General features: G+C 43.5%; 1 protein-coding gene across 4 annotated transcripts; it reads right to left on the bottom strand.

The window, feature by feature from the left end:
* Positions 1-866: 866 nt before the first annotated feature.
* ADCYAP1 (adenylate cyclase activating polypeptide 1) lies at positions 867-16,907 on the bottom strand. 4 transcript variants are annotated; one of them, XM_044241010.1, is made up of 6 exons: positions 16,237-16,907; positions 15,801-15,911; positions 13,477-13,608; positions 12,930-13,028; positions 11,661-11,801; positions 867-886 (listed from the first exon to the last, which is right to left on the bottom strand). In XM_044241010.1, the coding sequence occupies exons 2-6, from the start codon at positions 15,908-15,910 to the stop codon at positions 883-885; spliced, it is 486 nt and encodes a 161-aa protein (XP_044096945.1). In that variant the 5' UTR covers position 15,911; positions 16,237-16,907; the 3' UTR covers positions 867-882. The 4 variants fall into 4 exon arrangements, with proteins under 4 accessions (XP_044096945.1, XP_044096943.1, XP_044096942.1 ...); XM_044241008.1 differs by lacking the exon at positions 867-886 and having other exon boundaries at positions 8,308-11,801; positions 16,223-16,907; XM_044241007.1 differs by lacking the exon at positions 867-886 and having other exon boundaries at positions 8,308-11,801.
* Between the last annotated feature and the right edge of the window lie 3,457 nt (positions 16,908-20,364).

Raw genomic sequence — 20,364 nt, 5'->3', positions numbered from 1 at the left:
TTACCACAATAAAAAAAAATGCAATCCCCTCTACTTCACTGTAAATAACAAACTGAATTGACAATAAAATTATATGCATATCAAAATAACACACACACACACAGTAAGAATAGAGCATTTAAGAATGAATAAAGACAAGGTTCTGGAGTACGTTCTAGAGATGCCTACTGTACTCAGTCTGCCTAGATCTAGAACCAGGGCCACCTTTATGACCTTACAACCTATATAGTCACATTGCACCCTGAGCTCAGAACAGACCTGTACTTAGTTTAACACTCTGCTGGTGGTGCCTAGAGATTCTTAATATTTTTTTTTTAGAAAGGGCTTTACATTTTCATTTTGTCTAGGCCCCACATAGTGGGGAGCTGGTCCTGCTGAGAACTGGTTGTGTCTGTTCAGACTGGTCATCTTCACATATTTCATTCCATGTGCCTGGAAAGTGATGATGTCCAGTCATTATTGTATAATCTATGCACTGGGGTCAATGGGTTATAAAATAAGAAAACACATTAGGGTATTAGACACAGGTAGTTTCCTTGCTAAAGGTAGTTTCTGTAACCATTTAAGTAATTAAGCTGGGATATGGAGTATTATAGTTGGGAGTAAAAGAGATTTGGAAATCTATGACTTTAATCTTCCCTCTGCCTGACAATACCCACCCCTGAACAGGCCAATAACCAAGGCTACCCTCCCAAGCACATCCCCAGCAAACTGAAAGGCCTGCAAAATCATGCTCATCAAATCTCCTCCAGCCTGATATCTTCTATCGTTTGCTTAAAATGGATCCTTTCTCTTATAACAGTAATGATAGAATATGGTAGGTGTCCAAGTGCTCATATTCACCAATGCTCCAGCCCAGTTCTCTGAAGGATTTCCTCAGGGTTATCTAAAGGAACCAGAAAGAATAGGTATTTTCAGAGACTTGAGTTGAATATTCTTACAACAACTGGGTGATCAAGTTACCTACAGTTTTTAGATCATGTGAATGAAAAGCAAAACTAAGCCTAAAGTCTAAATGACTCTAGTTTACACAGAGATAATTTGTTAAGAATGACTACAAATTAGTTATCTCACGGTATAATCAAACAAACCCTTATTTCATAAATTTGTTTATTTTTTCCATCCCATGGTAGGATGCCTGTTACAGTAATATTAGGGATATAAGCTATTCATTAAAATTAAACCGTTTTAAAAAAAGAAAAAGGCACTCTCTCCCCTATTACTTCTCAAACAAAAATCCTAGTAAGAAAAGCAGGACCTCTCCCCATTACTGGTAATAATAGAAAGAAACACGTACTGATTAGATTTGTGAGAATCTAGAAGCCTTGTTTTGGCAGTTTCAATATCCTTTTCACCAGCCTTTCCACCAAGATGTCTAGCAATCAACAAATTGAACTAGTTCACATTTTTGTTTCTTCTCCTTCCCTCTAATTGAAGCACAATAAATAATCTCATGATCAGAGCACAGAATCTGCAAATGGGATCATCAGCTCCTTCCATAATTATAAAAGTTATATGAGCAAGATATGCCCCTTGCAAAATCACAATCCCAAGATAGCCTCCATAAAATTAATGCTAAAAGCACCATTTACTTCCCCAGCTACTGTAGGACCAAGCATCTTGTTTCCACAGCCAAGAAAGTATATGACAGTAAAGAAATCAGAATGCCTTCCTCTGATGAGCCCTGAGTGGAGTAGTCAAAAGAGATCTTAGCAGGGGATCATCCAAGAACATCTGCATCTACAAGCAAGATGGAAAATTCCCAAACACTTAAGAAAGTCTCGTGTCTATTGTTTGAATGCTTTTTTTTTTTTCATTTCTCATCAAAGCTTAAATTTTAGAGACACACAAGTCAATGCCCAAAGTCAAATATCCTTGGGGCCTTTGAGCAACTACAAAGAACCGAGCTCTAATTTGGAAGCTTATGTTTTCTTAGAAAACAAACCCATATTCATTTAACCAATCTATAACTTTTAGTGAGCACCTACTTTGTGCATGTTCTGTTACTGTTCCCATCTGTCACCTGAAAGCATTAGATGCTTTCACCTACTTGGATCAGAAAAGAAGAAAAGCAGAGTTCCTGCAGAATTCATACAACCTCAGGACAGAGACACTTTGGGTATTCAAAGGAGTAAACTTTGACTCTTCTTTCAAAAGACATTTGTTGTTGTCCAAATCCTTCCTAATATCTAACCAAAATCCTTCATGTTACAATTTATTTTTTCCTGTTGTCTATATGGACAATAATTGTTTACCACCTTTCACAGGATTCATTCCAAGTCAACAAATAGTGATTGAGTGCCCATTATGTGCCAGAAACTACAAACCTTAAGGAATGGAAGTTGAATAATTATGGTCCTTGGGTTCTCAACCTATCAGCAAAAGATATGTATGCAACTAAATACTAAACTAGTACTATGACAAGCTGCAGCAGAAAAACAGAGAAAGGAACTGGTCTTCCCTTGAAAGATCAGTAGAATTTGACCATGAAAAAAAAAAAAAAGAATATAAGAGCATTCCAAAGAAAAAGAGTCATAAGTAGAAGGTGATAGATGAGAAGAGAAAGGTAGATTGGAGTCAATTATTAAAGATAGTACAAAGACTTTGGATTCCAGCTAATAGGTTTTAGGAAGTCATAGAAATTTTTCAAGCTAGCATAGGGAAGTAACATAACCAGGGACTTGTTTTACATAAATCATTCTGGAGGCAGAGGAGAATGACTAGGAAGAGCAATTAGAGCCAAAGTGTTGGGAGGCTATTGCAAAAAGAGCAGAAGATTGTGTGAATATGGAGCTCTGCAGAAAATAGGATTGGAAAATTCATAAGACTTAGAGGTCAATTAAATGAATGGAGTAAAGAGGAGGAAACAGAAGAATGCTCTGAGATATTTAGATTCAATAGCATGGTAGATAACGATGGTGGAATAAATGTTGGTAATGATTTTATTGGGAACATACTGAGTTTGAGGTACCCATTGGACAACCAGTGAATGTCAGATGGACATTTGAATTCACTCACAAGAGCTGTGTAATTGAGAGTCATCAGACCATCACAGATGAGCTCATCCAAGGTAAAAATATATTTTACCTATATATATATTTACCTATAGAATAGTATAGGTAAAGGAAAAGTATAGGATAAAGGAGGAAGAACAGAACTTGAGGCCATCCACATTTAAAAGGAAGAAGAGGCATTATGGGGAAAAAAAAGACCAGGACAAGGAGGAGAAAAGTATGGGGACAGGAAGGCAACCAGTAGATTCAAGTCAAGTGAAAAGAAATCTTCAGGAATGAAGGAGATGCTAGATAACACAGGATGAGGCTACAGAGTTATTGGTTTCAGGAAGTATGGGACAATTAAATACGAAGAAAATTCAGTAAAATTTTGGAGGACATACAAATGGCCAGAAATCGAGATAGAAACAAACTGAAAAAATAAAACAGTTCAGTAAAGGGGAAAAAAACTGAGATAGTTTTGTTTTTCTTTGTTTTTACTATGTGGGAGGCAAAGTTAACAATGAAGTTAGAGAGCAAGATGAACGGAGGGTCTTGAAGAATAAAAAGAACAAGTACAGGAAATAGAAAAAAGAACTGATTAGAAGTGAATGCATTATAGATTCAATGGGCATAGGTAATCATAAATTTATAAGCAGAGCTGGATCAAAACAGATTCGAGATTTTTCCAAGAGTCCTCAGCAACCAGGAGGAAGCATATGGTTGGGCTGATCCAAGTTTAAGTGTTAAGGTGAGTATAGAAGAAATGGTCAGAGAATGAACGCATTTAGGGATCCAGGGAGGGTCATTAAACTGATCCAAGATGGGTGAGGAAATGGTGAGGGGAGAAAGAGACAGGTAGCCTATAAAACAAAGCATAGGATGTCAGAAAACTAGAGGGAGTCTCTATTGAGTTTTGTCTTAAAAAAAAAAAAAAGACTTTTTTAGAGCAGTTTTTGGTTTACAACAAAATTCAGAGGAAGGTATGCAAGCCATACATGCAAGCCTCTCCCATTTTCAACATTTCTCACTAGAATGGTGCGATTTTTACCAAGAATGGATCTACTTTGACACATAATCACCCAAAGCCCGTAGTTTACTTTAAGGCAACTCTTGGTGTTGTACATTCTATAGGTTTAGACAAAAGTATAATGGTATATCCATTATTATAATATAGAGGGTTTTTTTACTGCCCTAAAAATTCCCTGTGCTCTACCTGTTCAAATCTCCTGTCCCTACCCCAACCCCCATCCCCAGCCCATCTGCCATCCCTTGATACTACTGATTATTTTACTGTCTCCAAAGTTTTGCCTTTTTCAGAAAGTCATGTAGTTGGAATCATACAGTTTGAAGATTGGCTTTTTTCACATAGTAATATGCATTTAAGTTTTGTCTTCTTTCACATAGATTGGCTTCTTTCACATAGTAACATGCATTTAAGTTTTGTCCATATCTCTTCGTGGCTTGATCTGATCATTTATTTTTAATACAGAATGTACTATATTTGCCTGGATGTACTATAGTTTATTTATCCATTCACTTACTGAAGGACATCTTGATTCTTCCAAATTTTGGCAATTATGAACGAAGCTGCCTTAAACATCCATGGACAGGTTTCTGTGTAGACCTAAATCCAGCCTAACTGCTGAATCTTGCAGTAAGAGTATGTTCAGTTTATAAGAAACAGCCAAACTGTCTTCCAAAGTGTCTCTCTGCTGTGTTTTATCACAAGCTTCATGGATGTAGGCAATGGCAGCAATGATTGGTACTCAGGAAGCAGAGTTTTTTAAAAATTTCAGAGTGGAGCATTTCTAAGGCACTAGTGGTTCAAAGAAGTACCATATTTGGTAGCATAGGTTGGAGAGGGCTCCTCAAAGCATAGTTTTTACTATAGTTTAAAAAAAAAAGTTACTAGGGTTCACTTCTAGGTATTTTATAATTTTTATATATTAAAACATTAAAGCACAATTTTAGCAGAAAATGTGAAGTCTTTGGAACCTTGAGGCACTGGAAATTGTAACACTTCCTGTTGGCTGGAACCTCTGCCGGCCAGTTTTAATACCCTCTTCTGAGCTCTGAAGAAAAGATACTGAGCCACCTTGAGTTGGGTTTTCCATTACTTGGAACACAATTCCTAGCCAAGATTACAAAAAATAAAACAAACAAACAAAAAACCCAGCTTAAGCAAGAAGGGGATTTATTGGCTTATATCACAAGAACAGTCCAGTAGTAGTTTCAGGCTTAAGTGTTGGTTTGATTCAAGGGCTCAAAGATATTGTCAAGGACATGTTTCTTCTTTGTCTCTCCTGGTATCATCTCCACTATGAGGCTGGCTCCTTATGTGGTGTGTTACATTATATCCTACACCACCCAGAAGGAAAATAAAACTTCTTTTCCCATAAGAAAAAATTCCAATAAAAATTCCAGGAAAAAAAAGTTCTTCTCTAATCTCTCTATCCTAAGATAGATCACATGTCAAGTCCTGCCATGTGGCCAGGAGTACAATTATCCTGAGTAGTTATATCTAGAAGTGGAGTTAGTGTCCCACAAAAGCCAAGAGTGACATATGGTCAATAGAGCAAAAATCAGGGTACTTAATAAGAGGAGAAATGTGCACAGATACATTTCATACTGTCTATTTTCTTTTAGGTTTATAGGTAATATTCCTCCCTGAATTAGGATCCTGTAATGTCCAGCAAAGATAGAGACAAGAAAATAAATTTAGACAAGATAATACCACCTACTATAATGTTCCATTGTTGTTAGAAAACAGTTTCCATTATGTCCTCTTTCCTGTGTATGAACTCAGGTTCAAATCACATCTCTGTTGACGGGAGAAGTTTCTTTGGCAGCAGCAGCAAACTATTCTGTAAATTATCATATTTAAGGGTAGTCCAATTTCCCATCTCTGTCTCAAGAAATCCCTTTTTCCTTTATTCTAGGAAAAGGTATTATTGTCTTGAGGCATAAAGTAAATTCTTTTTAGTATGAAAATACAATCCTCCTTTTCTTTATCAGAATGTCAGAAACAAATGCCTAGCGCTTGAGCATATTGCAGACTTTTGCCTGTAAGTGCATTTATATTTATTTTATCTTATGGCAGGAGCACATCTAATTTGGCATTCTTTTCTACATAGTTTTTTTCCTGGAGGGAGATCTAGTTTGATTTATGATGAACACTTAATTAGTAAGTTAATTTCACTTCCTATATACAGTTTGCAGCTGTCCTATTAGAGTAAGGGGGAGATGCCACGGTGAATTCTGTAAGTCCCCTGGTTAGTTCAGTCACTCAAGGAGATATTTACTGTGTTCCCAAAATTATGTTGGCATTAAAGTGCAGTGCACTGGCCATGACCTCCAGGAGTTCATCTAGCTGGGAAGACAGTCATGAGCTTATAAAACAATTAAAATAAGTCAATCAGAGAAAGACAATTATCATATGATCTCACTGATCTGAGGAATCTGAGAAACAAAACAGAGGATCATAGGGGAAGCGAGGGGAAAAATGAAACAAAATGAAGCCAGGGAGGGAGACAAACCATGAGAAACTTAATCTCAGGATGAGGATTGCTGGAGGGGAGGGGGCGTGGCAGGGATGGGGTGGTTGGGCGGTGGAGATTGGGAAGAGTCTGTGCTATGGTGAGCACTGTGAATTGTGTAAGACTGATGAATCACAGACCTGCATCCCTGAAATAAATTATACATTATATGTTAATAAAAGAAAGAGAGAGGAAGGCAGGCAGGCAGAGCAGAGCAAAATTAGAGATCAGAAGTAGTACTACAGAGAGTAAGGGTCACAGGAGACAGGAAGAAATGAAGCTATGGTCACTTGAAGAGCCCTAGAAAAAGAGGACTTGAGTTGGAGCTTACAGAATATTTAGATGAGGTAGATAGAGAATAGACATTGGGGCACAGAGGGATGGTTGGGAGATGAAAAGGAGCTTTAGCACTGTAAAGACAGATATGAATCCATCCTTCCAAAGAGGAAGGATTGAGTTGGAGAACAGTGGGAATGACTACACTGAGCTGACCAGCTACGAAGCAATGGGCAGTGGCAAGAGCAGCAGGCACCTTCCTTCATCAAAAAGCATTGCAATGAAAGACAAGAGTTCAGACTTGATCTTGGTTCCCAATCTTGTAACCATGTGAACAGTAAGGTTGAATCTGAGGTCATAGCCGGTCATCCAGTGGAAATCCTTTTGTAAACAGTTGTGGGGATACATTCAAGCCAAATCTGGATATGATGTAATCCGAAGTTGACTTCTGGATCCGCAGAATTACTGCCAGCTGGCTGCATGGTTTCTCTCAGTAATTTCATTAATCTCTCAGTCATGTGATTGGATTTTTCGGACTCTAATTATAGGATCACTCTCCTTCTAGAAGCCCTTTTGATAGAGAATATATAAGTAAAATAATGCAAACTATGGCCTTACTGACCTACAGGAAATACAGCAATTTTTTGAAGAACCTAATATCCATCCTGGGAGAATATATTGTTGATATATTACTGTGTGTAGGTAGCATGACGTGTTGCTTATTTAACATGAAAAAAAAAAAATCCACCCAGTCCCAGCACACATACATTCATACACATATCACCAAATTCTAAATCTAGGGGGCCTCAAACTTAGGGCCCATTAATCTAAGGTTTTTACTTAAAACACAGATTCACTTGTTCTGGTGGAGGCCTGCAATTACATTATTAATAATGATCTTGTAGCGGAAGAATATTCTTTGGAAAAATACTACCTTAACTCCCATGTATTAGTTAAACTCTCTTAACCCATGTGCCTGGTTTTAGGTGTTCAATAAATATTTACTGTATTGAATCAATGTATTCACAGCCCTAATAGCAACAAAACACAATTCTTAGCTACCTAAACATATCAAGCCTTCCAAGGGAAAACTATCATTTGACTGATCCCGTAAGAGAAGATAGCAAGGTGCCATATACATGAACTTCACTTGAAGTCAGCCAATCTGGAGTTTATCGCTACTTTCTTGACAAGTCGTGCCCCCAACCAAATAAATTATTTTTCTTCATTCTTCCATTTACCACACCAGCAGCTCAATGGGGTAGGCAATTGAAGATGAAGAAGTAAAACCATATTCAATAAAATTCAATGTAAATATGAATTGTACTGTATTTATTTTTTTTTAATTTACTACAAATGAGATCTCTAGATCATAAGCTCCTCCCTACATGATTCTGGGCCTTAAATACTGAGCCAAGTTCTGAAGATAGTTTTTGAATCCTTGCTGATCTTTGCTCATTCTTTAATATTACTATGACATAGTTATTGATTTATTAATTGAATGCATTAATTTTTAAGATGAAACTCTGGCAATTTAAATTAAATGGTATTTGACTTATTATAAATGATTTTCAATACATTTTTTTAAGCCAGAAATCATCAAAGGCCCCAAAATAAACACAAGTGAGAAATTCATGGGAATTTCATATGAAGGCTTTGCTTTAAAGTTAGGTAATATAAACTAATAAAACAAAGAATCCACAAATGACTGTTCACATTTTGTCCTTTCAAAATATATTTTTAAAGGTATTTAATTAACTCTTTGCTTGCTCATGTTCTTTTTCCTTCCACCCAAAGCACATTAATCAAAAATAGTTGTTTGTAGATCTCTAAACATATTTTAAAACTTCCAAAACTGATTATTTAAGTCATTTTTATGCAGAATTTTATCGAGAACAATTAAGTCTGAAGACTTACTTGTAAAAGAACATGTTATATTGCTATTTTAGTAGCATAACTGATAACCAGGTATTATTTCCCCAGTGGACAGTAACTTTCTGAATACTGGGCACAATGCATATATACACTAAGCAATGGAAATTTATCTAAATGGTGCATCCTAGAAGTGTTCCAACACCCATGCCTATTTATGAATTTACTATCTTCTTAGGCATCTCCATCTGAGTAGCTACTTTAAATTTTTAGTTGAATTCAGTTAACACAGCAAGCAGATATTAAAGTACAGTTTATGAAAATACATGGAAGCTTATATATTCCCAACATGAAAGATCTTATGATTGCTAAAGAAAATATAATCCTTTAAAAGATTTTAGTTATTTCCTAGATGTGTTTTTTCTCCAAACATTAGACGAAGTTACATTGTTTACAAAAATTTATTCATACAAATTTTACACACTTTATATAACAGTTATCAAAGTCCTAGTTATAGATATCATGTGTGTAATAATACTTGGTTAAGATGTTTTTTATAATCAGTTGCACACAAAATAAGAGCTCCAAGACTAACACCTACCTAAATTATCACTATATCATAAATCTGCTCCAGGTTAGTAAGGCTCTTGGCATTTCTAAAAAGTATACAAAAGATTAAACTGGGTGATCACTGTAAATGCTTGCAACTAGCCACAGGAACACTAAATTAAACTTCATAAATAAAAGGTTAACTAGAGCCCTATTTCACCACTAACAGCTGACACAAATACAGAAAACTCTGCCCATTATCCAAGAAACAAATAATTAAGACTAAAATGCAAGCCGATGTGTTGCAGCATTGTAGGGCCACTAAATAGCCATCTGTGATTCGTGGCGATTTAAAAGGCGAAGAAAGGCACTAAAGCTGCAAACTGCATCCCGTGTCACATTGCCTGAGGAGACTGCAGAATTAAAGAAAGATTGATCCCATACACAGGACTCAGGCATAGATCGAATGCCTCTATGCTTTCACTGTTTGCAATGTGATCTCCTGGCAGTATCCATCCCGCCTGGGAATGCAAATCCAATTCTGTTTTCTTTGATTTATGACTTCATACCGAATCAAATCCGTAAAGGAAAAGGAAAGGTCCTTTAAACTTTACAAGCTAATGTTTAATCTTTTCTTGTTCTCTTTTTCTTTTTCTCCAAAAGAATCTGTGCCTGAATTTGGGGAGTTTGGCTGGTTTGCCTGTTGTAGCTTGATCTGGTTGCTGGGTGTAGGTTCTTTTGTTTATAGAGATTACTCACATGTTCAAGGAATTGATAGGAAACAGACAGACATGCCTTCTGTAGCCAAGAAAGGATACAAGGGGGAGGTTCTCAGGGTCTGTTGGAGCTTGCTTACCTCACTCTTGACCACAAATATAAGATAGTACTCATATATATGAAGATGAGGTTTAAATGATTTATCAGTTAGTAAAACTGAGCAAAATGTGAACACTACACATTCTAATATGACAAAGGTTGGTTTTATGAAATAAATTTTACTAAGCAATAAGCCATAATGTAGAAAAATACATTTTACCTACAAACTCAATAAACAAGAAACAAAGGGTTCATATTTAGAGCATAATTACTTAGTGGTAACTACACAGGGATTCCTAAACTTTACAATAGGTACTTGCATCAAACAACAAAAAGCATTCACAAGTTTAAGAGAAGTGAGTGAAAAATGTAAACGGTACTTCAACAGTGCAAGAGGGTGAGAAAGAGTCTTCAGAAAATCACAAAAGAAAAGTGTGACTCCTACAGAGCTGGGTTCAAAGGGGAGCATCCTGGTCATTTCACAAGATGAGAAGTATTGACAGCACTGGAGAAAAACACATTGTACTTTGCATCCATTTCCAATATCCAGCGCCCAAAGTCAGTCAGGCAGGGGACCTACAGTGGGACTCAGCTTACCCTCAGCGTCCCAGACCTGGGGCAGCTCCAAACCAGTCCCTCTCCAGGGTCCTCCTCTGACTGCCTTATGCTCTGCCTCTTCCAATATACCTACATTTCCTTCACTCTGTTCCATTTGCCCTAACCTTGGGATATCGAGTTTCCTGCAAGTACAGAGAAGGGAGATTTTTCTACCAAGTCTCCCTTTTCTGTACAACCCACCAACACTTCCCCCAGGGAGTGGTGTGAATTCTGGGGAGAAGCACAATTTGGATTGAGCTGTTGTTTTTATCAGGAGAATTTCCTTCTGGGCTGAGAGTCTGAAGAGAGACAAGTACACATAAAAGTAGAATCAAAGAAAGCAGAAGTACTGGAATCGCCATCCAGCGAGGGGACAAAAGGGGACAGTCCTAGTTGAGTTCAGCTGGGACTGTAGCAGCCTGCCCCAGAGACTCTCTAGGAAAGAATGCCCTTCAGCAATTCTCCCAAATCATTACCTCCAAATCTCCCTGGAGCAGGGCATCATTATGTACAGTAGCAAATGGTCAGTATTAATATCTTCAGGCCTGTCGTGGATAAAAATACTATCCTTTTAATTCCATTTTACAAAAATAGGAGTAATATTCAAAACAATGATTGTCTATTTTTCTACTTATTTTATATAAAAACATAAACAGCTCAGGCAAATTTTCAATCCTTGTGCACACTCTGTATGAACTGCTGTCTTTTATACCTATATATATTCGTAATATATATATTTGTAATATATATATATATTAATAATTGGTCCACAAAGTATATCTGTGCATTCTCTAGTGCTTTGTAAAAAGAAAAAAACAATATTATTATCAAAATATTCATTTAATGGCTTTACTTCATACATAAATACATGTTTGGATAGAACACATGAGCGATGACTGTTCAGTCAGTTGGGAAAGTGACTTTTCATTGTGTCAGGATTGTATACACAAGGTAGCTGATAACTCATCGCTACAAATACGCTATTCGGCGTCCTTTGTTTTTAACCCTTTGTTTATACCTTTTCCCTAGGACGGCCGCCAAGTATTTCTTGACAGCCATTTGTTTCCGGTAGCGACTGTAGCTGTCGGTGAAGATTCCGTCTGAGTGGCGCTTGGAGAGAGGCTCCGAGTCGTCCTCTGCGCCGCCGCCTAGGCTCCCACTGCAAGGAAAGGGGTCGGGAAGAGGGTGGCGGGGCGGGAGACACAGATTCAATAGCTGCGGGGAGCAGGTGGGCCCCACCCCACGCGGGAGCCTTCAGGGAAGGCACAGCTCACCACGCCGCGCCGCCTTCCTCTGCCAGTAAGCAGCTGGAGGGGAGGGCTGTGATGTAAACCCGTCATCCCGCCCTCCCCACCGAGGCTTTCCTGGCACTAAATCCTTACAGAAGGGACCCGGGATGAGGTCCGGGCCAAGGGCAGGCGTGCTTCACGCCCACCCTCTCTCCAGACGCTGCTCCTTGAGATTTGACCATCAGCGCTTTTGCGCTAAATTGTCCTGTTCATCCCTCCGACCCCCACCCCCACCCCCCGCCAGAGAAAATGACCAAAAAGCCCCAAGAGCCACGTTGGCTGCTGCCTGGGAGTTTCACATCGATCCTGCAATTCCTAGTCAAACATGGGCATTCCTCCCTTCCGCACGCTAAGTTGAAAAACGTGATGATAATAATATAAGTCGACAGGCTGTAGGCAATATTTTTCATCACATGAATTATTCATTGCGAAAAATGTAATCTGTTTCCCCCATGGGCTTTATTAAAATGTTGCCTTCTGCTCAGAGATGCTCCACGCAAGCCCTGTGCTCTGGGTTTGTCTGGCACGCGCAAGAACTGTTTGTTTCCCCGACCAAATTTGAGGATTTGTTGGTTTCGATATGAATTTACAGAAAAAGATTTTTTTTTTAATCACCCTTAGAAATTATAGCAAATCGTCCCGCGAAGCTCGAAGGTTTTCAGTCACTCGGGGCGGACGGAGGTGAGGCAGGGAGGCAAGAAGGCTATTTGGTTTTTCTTCGTTTTTAAATTCAAAACGGATCAAACCCCCCCAGTTTCTCTGCCTTCTCCTTGCCTTTTGCCGCTCATAACTGTCTGGCCAAACTTAAGGTGCTCGATGAGAACCTCCGCCAGGGACCGCCGGCTGGCCCCGAAGACCCTGCGGCGCAGACGCACCCTCGGGCCCACGCGCACGCACGGACGCAGAAGCGGCGCCGCCCACCCCGCGCGCGCTCGCACGGACACCCACCCCGGAGCGCGCGCTGTCCTGCGGCGCTTAACTCTTTCGCAAACTCTTACCCCAGGCCCTTGGCCATGAGTGTCTGCAGGTATTTCCTGGCGGACAGCTGGTCCAGTACTTTGCGGTAGGCCTTGTTAAGGATCCCTTGGGCGACATCTCTAACGGGGAGGCAAAGCGAGCGCCCAGGGTCACTGACTGTCCCCAAGAGGCAGCCCCAGATCCCCAGCTAGGCACGCACGCGCCTCGGCGCTCCGGAAGGCTGACGGGACACGCCCCGGAGGCACAGAACTCGCGTATTACTCTTTTGGGATGTTCCCGCGACTGACTGTTAGGAACGGGAGTCCCTGCTGCCCTCCGGGCATGCCAGGCATGGAGTCTGGATGGGGCGCGCACTCCCGGCCACTCCTTGGGCAACAGATCTTTGGGTCCCACGCGACCCTCATAGCCACACGGACCGGCCCGCTACTAACTTTTTGTCGCTCTCACGGGTATCAGCCAGAGAAAGGAGAGGCTTGGGGGTTTTTATGAAAAACAGCCTATTCGGTGGGCCACCACCCTTCTCCCGCCACCTCAGTCCCGGGCCGTAGCGGAGGCCGCGCGTGGTACCTCTTCTCAGCCGGGTAGTAGAGCGCGTAGGCGTCGCGCAGCGCGGAGGCGGGGCTTCCGAGGCCAGGAGGGTCGGAGTCATAGAAGTCCTGCAGCGGGTTTCCGTCCTCGTCGTACACCTCGTCCTCCGGCCTGCCGGGGTAGCCCGGGGGCAGAAGGAGTGGTCAGTACAGGTCTCTCCCCGGCTCTGCCAGGACCCCGAGAAAGGGGCTCGCACTGATTTTCCTTCTTTCTAAAGATTCCCCCCACGGAGAATTGCCACTTCTTCCGGCATGGGGGAGGGGGTAGAGGTAAGGCGAAAGAAAGTACACCCAAGAGAAATTCCCTATCCCTCCAGATTGCTCTCCGACCGGTCCTCTCGCGGATAAAGGGTCGGTCTTCAGGGCCCTGGGAAGCCCAGACGTCTGTGCCGACCCCTTACACCTGGCCACAGAAAAGGATCTTACCTCCCCCACCCTCCACGGGCCTGGCTCCTGAGCCACCCCAAACAAGCAGCCGCGGGCGGGGACGAGAAAGGTCTTCAGAGACAAGACTCTGGCCAACGCGAAGACCCGATAGGGGAGGCCCAGAGCGAAACAGGAGGGTGGATGGGTGGGGTGTGCCGCGGCCGACTCCGCCAGCCACCCCCACCCAGCCTCTGAGCCCAGGGGAGCCCTTCCCCGCGCAGATGTAGGTCACGGAGAACCTCCGACTTCTATTTTGGGCGGGAGAGGATCTGGCAGGAACATGAATAATAGATGCCCCTAAACTTAGCCTGTTTGGCCGTGGCTCATTCTGTGGCATGTCCGCGCACTCTGGTGCTCCTCGCCCAAGGAAAGTGCCAGGCACTCAGGTCTTTGAAAATTGCTGGGAGTGAAATAGGGCTTTTAGGTCCGCTAAAAAAAAAAATATTTCGCGCTAATCTGTTAGGGATGTTGGGTCGGCGGAAAGGGAAAGGGTCAACAGGAGACCGAGAGCCAACAGGAGCGCCGCGGTCTTGAAGTCGCCCTTGCCTAGCGCCTCTATCCTTGATACAGGACGGGGAGAGATGAGCTAAAACGCAAAACCTCCTCGCTTTGGGCCGTTGGAGAGACTCGGAACGCGGCCAGGGCAAGTAGCGCTCTCTAGTAGGGTTTAGAGTCGTACTTCGTTATTCTGCTCGCCTTTCCCCAATCCGTGGAGAGGTAAGGATGAGGAAAGCACATCCCTCCGTCCGCCCCACACCCAGCCCTTCCTCGGCGACGCGCCTCCTCTATAGCCCAGCTTTCCAGAGTCCCTGGGTCTTTCTGGCCACTTTTATCCCTGCCCCGTGCCCAGATGCTGGAATGCTAATACTGAAGTCAGAACCCGTCTCTCCGGCCAAATTAATGGTCAGCGGCCGCTAACGGCGACCTTTCTTGGGCGCGGCTTGGAGAAGCAACTTAGCCGGCAGAAGGCGCGCTCCTAGCTGCTGGGAGCCCGGAGCACCGCGAAGCGCGGAAGCTGCGCTGCAAAGGGAGCTTCCACTCTCCGGCGACCACCCCGGGACTTTGGGGTTGCCTAAGGAACCTGGCAGTGCCAACCGATTGAAACCAGGGGTTAAGAAAAAAGCCAGGGTTACTCCAGCCTCGGGCTAGCAAGGTTGTCCTGGTCCTGCCTGCCTGCCGGCTTTCTCTCCCTCCTTCCTTTCATGCGTTTCATCCGTTTCTCCCCCTCCCTTTCAGACTCATTCTTGTCCTTCCTTCTCTCAAAACGCTTTTCCTCAACCATACCCGGCCAACACTCCACCTCCCCAAGACAGTTTTAGACTCAAATTGCAGTTGGAAAACGTATCACTTGGGAGAAAGCTCTTCCAGGGGAAAAAATTCGAATTGAAGTGAAAGGGAGATCAGAGAAGAGAGAAGGAGACCCCGCCCCGAGAGTCCAGAACAAGCTGTAACAAAGCGAAGTCCACGGGAGCTTCACGCTCAACCCTCTCCAACCTGGCTGCGGGCACCAGAGAAGTAGTTCTCCTAACTCAAGCTAAGAATAGGGAAAAGAAGTCAATCTCCGGGCCGGGCCCTGCCCCCTACCGCGGGCGGGGCTGGGGGAGGGGAGGTTTCTCCAGCCCGCTGAAGCTCCCTTGCTCTACCCCGGGTCCTAGGCGGCTGCGGGCTGGGGGAGGGGCGCTGAGCCGCAGTGGAGCCTGCCCCGACCTTGCACGGAGCCGGGGCCAAGGACCCGAGGCCGGATCTAGGCTGACAGCGGCGTACTGGGAGCCAGTGGGGAGACGATCGTAGCCGGGACCGCGGAACTGCAGGAGGACAACCACGAAGAAGTGTTAGGGGAAGCTAAGCCTCAGCTCAGCCCAGGCGGCCAGCACCTACCTGATTCCAGGGAACCGGAGTCCTGCAGCGGCAGGTGAGCAGTAGACACTGCTGTGCATTATTATCCCATAGACTAGGAGGGCCAGCCTCGCTCCGCTACACATGGCCATTCTGCGCAGAAGGGGAAAGAGGGCACACAGCTGTCAGAACGCCCCTGGCCTTTCACCCGCCAGCCCCAAGAAACTCCCCGAACTAGGGGAGGGACAGAGCAAAGCACCGGTTGAAAACCGCTGAATGACAGCCCGTGCGCGCCCTGCCACTTCCCTCTCGCTATAGTTAGAAAAACATATATATGTATATACCTAGTGCCCGCTTAACTCGCCAAACCTGGTGCGAAGGAAAGCTAACTCGTACCCTGATGCTGGTGAAAGAATCAGCAGTCAAACAAGTCGTTTGATTTGGTAAGATATTTTCCCCCTTACCATTCAACTCTTACCACTGCTAGGAGAGGGTTTGTTGCCAAGTAGGACGGCGGGCAAAGGGCTCCTCCAAGTTTCTGCGCTGGAGTCACAACCCAAGAGGCATCACCGTCTGGCGTTAGTGTCTGAGAAGCCGCAGGAAAGAGCAGGAGCAGCAGGAGGAGCTGGAGGACTTGTTTGCTGAGGCCAGTATTCTGTTCAAAAGTTTGCAGACGCACGGAACTAGGAGGAAGCGTGACACCGAGGCAAGGGGGCGAGGAGAGAGATGGGGAAGGAAGAAAGAGGAGGCGAGGAGCTGAAGTGGGGGTTGGAGACAAAGGGGTCTAAGTCCACCAGGAGAAAGAACTAAGTGATTAAGGAAAAGAGGTAAAGTCAAAGAAGTAGAGAAGGAAGAGGGAGGGCCCCGGGCTCGGCAGGCGTCTGTTGCAACCGCCTGGTCAGGCAGTTGTGCAAGTCGGCAGCGCCTTCTCTGCTGTGAGGTCCCCCTGGCTGCGTCTGAAGCTGCGGCTTCTGCTGCTGGTGCTGCCGGTGGTTACAGAGGTGACCGGCCCTCTGCTCCTATTTATATGTGCAGTTAGCAGAAATCTATCTGAAGGTGGTTTTAGAAGAGTCTTCCTTGTCAACATCTGTCTGCCTATGGCCTTAAAGTACAGAATATTTTGTTGCACTGTTGCGCTCCGATTTTTATTCATGGAATGACTTCCTTTTTTTTTTTTTTTCCAGTCACGTAATGATCGGGTATCAGAAAAAGACGTCAGCATCCTAGTCCCTCAAGGAACATATTAACTATTCTGTGCTGTCCTCTTGGATGATAAGATCCGGAGTCATCGACTTCTCATAAACACCTTTCACTCATACAATCCAATTTTTAAGAAGTGCAATTATTTTGATGGTTTTCAGTTTTAGCCATTTCTCAAGAATGGGTAAAGAATTCATAGAATCTAGAGGATGGTGAAAGTTGTGTTTTTATTATGTCCATACAATTTCTCTTTACTTTTCATCAAGCCCCAGCAATCAGAGCTCTGGTCTCTGGAATTAAGCACCATCAACCTCTCCTATTAATAAATTTAATTTAGATCTCCTAATTTCTTGCGTATGTTCTTTTAGATAGACAATTAAATGTGGAAGTCGTTTTGTTTTTAAAGGGAAGTCTTGGAGGATTTTCAGTAAATCGCTAATGAGTCTGGCTGTGGTTGACAGTCTGGCTAGGAGTAGATTGATTAGAGTTAAAGCTGCATCCGGTGGGTGGCCTGTGGAGCTGTCCAAGCTCTGAGTGCTGAACTCTGGTCCAGATGCTACAAACATTGAAAATTACCATTGGTTTAATTTTTCACCAGAGCCTCTAAACCTGAAGATTTGGTGCTGATACTATTAATGTAACAATTCACTGTCCAAGTCTCCCTACTGTTCAGATACGTTCCCCCTTTGCAGTGTCCATGAATGCCCTTAATGCTGAGAATAGTCAGACCCTGCCTACATTTAAGTAAAGAGCTTTCTGTTTCCTGTTAGTCCTGGTTTGTAGATCTCTAGGTAGCCTATTTGAACACCTTCACACTTCCTTGGCTTTTACTAATTTCAAAGATTGAAACTGTGAAATTGTATTTTCCACAGAAATTGAAATTTTAAGAATTTGGGAGTGAGAAATACATTATTCTCCTTTATTTACAACTTGGGTTCTGTTTGGAGAAATACAGACAGATTGGGAAAGCGTGAGGATTCCCAGTACAAGTTTACTTGCTGAGGGTTTCTAACGGGAATCCCTCCATTGGGAACCGTTAATTTTTTTTTAGCTAAAAATGACGTGGGAAGAGGAAAGCAATAAGAGAAGACTACAGCCACCCGGAGGCTTTCAAGCCCCTGGGCAATTTAAGAAGATTCCTAAATTTCTACTCCAGTAAGAGAAAATCCAGCCTATTTCTTTTTATTGCTCAAAGGAAATAGAACCATCAATAACCATTAGTGTGCATTTTAATTATTTGGGTCTTAAACAAAACTTAGAGGAAATGGCAACTTGGTGGGAATATTTCCTATTATAATTTGGAGCTAACTTTTAAATAAGCTATATTAGTTTTGCATGCTTTTTCTAAGACAAAATTATGTTTCTCATTCAAAATTTCCTTAACTACTTTCTTATTTGAGATCTAATATTCCCGTCAAGAAGACAAAAGTTTTGCTCACTCCTGGTCATGAATGAGAAGCTACTCGCTTCATTTTAGCTTTTTCCTGGGGATGCTCCAGATTGCCTGCCTGCAATAAAGCTATGAGCTACAACTACTTAGGGATGTATCTCTTTGTCTCCAGTGCATATGTTCACCTTTTTATGTTGCAATGTTTACATGCATGTGTTCCGTGCTCAGCTCTGCCTCTGGAGTAAATTCGCACACAAAGAGCCCTCCGTGAACACAACCAACCGGATAATCAAGCAGGGACGTCTTTCTTACTAAAGCACCCAAAGCTATTACCGACTGTGACTTTTCTGTCTTCCTCCTTGCTTCGCATCAAAGGTGAACCCGATTAAAATCCTTACTCCTCCCTCCCACGCGAATTCCGAAATGAATTCAATCTGTAGAAATATTTGAAAATTTCCAAGACTCCCTGCACAAATTCACTACTCAACTTTAGTAAAGGGAGCCACCATGTGGGGAGAATGTTGACTTCATGGCCTATCAGAAGGAAAACCACAAACACCATTAACTTCGTGGGGCGGGTGACGGACTACTGGCTCCATGGCCCGCAAGAATCTTAACTGTGCCCTGGTTTACAAGGGCTGTGCCACTTCCACTCTGCTCAGCTTAGGTACGCGCAGAACTCGGTGCCCAGCACTCCGAAATTGATGGCCTTGAGGCCTGAACCCATTTGCTAAAGTGAAAGACTAAGCAAAGAAATCATTTTGAGATTCTTGATCACTGATCTCCCAGAAAATCAAGCTTCCAAGACCCACCCGTTGCTCGGCACACTCGAAAGACCCGCCCAGCCCCGGACCCACAGCTTCCTGGGGGAATTGAGCCCGGAGCAGAACTGTCCCACAGATCTTTTGGGGCCACTGATGGTCTCTGATTAGGAGAATTTGGCGTCCTTCCCAGCAAGGAAGCTTTCCTTTTCTCGAAAGTTCTGGCCTGGGTCCTTGAGCCCGGGGATACCGGGAAGGTTGCGGAAGGGGAGGAACTAGAAGCTCAGGACCGGACTCCAAAACTGCGAAAGTCTGTGATTGCATCCCCACGTCGCCAAATCCTCCCTCATGAGCTAGGCTCCTGCTTTCTATTGGATGGAGGCAAATACGGGGCAACCGATGTCTCAAAGACCAAAACTACCCCCAAGTCCTCCCTGAAAGTTAGTAATTTGCTGTTAATGTCGAGGAATATTCTAACTCAGAGAATTGACTAACGCTGCTGTCGGGGGAGGGGGGAGAGGGGGGCTTTGTGTCTCCGGAGCGGCGAAAAAAAGAGGTGCATCAGGTAAAAATGCGAAGCTGGCAAGGCCCAGAGCCACCCCGACAAGCACTGAGGAGGCGTCCTGGCCGAGACCACTTAGAGAAACCGCCGCTGGTACGGACCAGTTCATTGCAAATGCAGACATCGATCTGGCTTAAAGCGAGGCCTGGGGCCTAAGCGGATTGTGGAAGGACCCTCACCTAAAGCATCCTTTCTGGGAGAAGGGGAGAGAGGAGGGAGGGACAGAGGAGAATCGGGGCAGGACAGGGCACGGCAAGGGGGAGAGCCTTCCAATTTTACCCTGCTCGCACCCTGTTTCTCTCCTAAAGATTTTTACTTCTTTCTAAGGCGACTGAGGTTAAGAGGGAGAGAGAAATCTTCAGATATCCTGTATATAACTGAAAATGACAAGGGAGAAAAGGAAAGAAAAGACCCAAAAGTTAGAGTTTCCTTCCAGTTAACAGATAACACAAAGGAATGTCAAGTAGGACCCCACCCTGTCCCCACAACGTTCACCAGAGGTAGTAAAATTCCCAGGCAGCAACTGTTTCTTCCCAGGCTGTGGAAGCAAAGACTGGCATACTAGACTAGACTGCAATCACATCTCCTTAGAAAAGCAATTGCAACCATGGCATTCTTCCCAGGGGTAGGTTTCTCCCGTGTCCTCTGAGAACGGGAGGGACAGAAGGCATCACTCTGGGGCTGTGCCTCCAT

Source organism: Neovison vison, chromosome 3 (assembly GCF_020171115.1).
Source record: "Neovison vison isolate M4711 chromosome 3, ASM_NN_V1, whole genome shotgun sequence".
Lineage (NCBI taxonomy): Eukaryota > Metazoa > Chordata > Mammalia > Carnivora > Mustelidae > Neogale > Neogale vison.
Note: the sequence above shows the minus strand (reverse complement) of the source record. Positions and strands in the feature narration are given on the sequence as shown.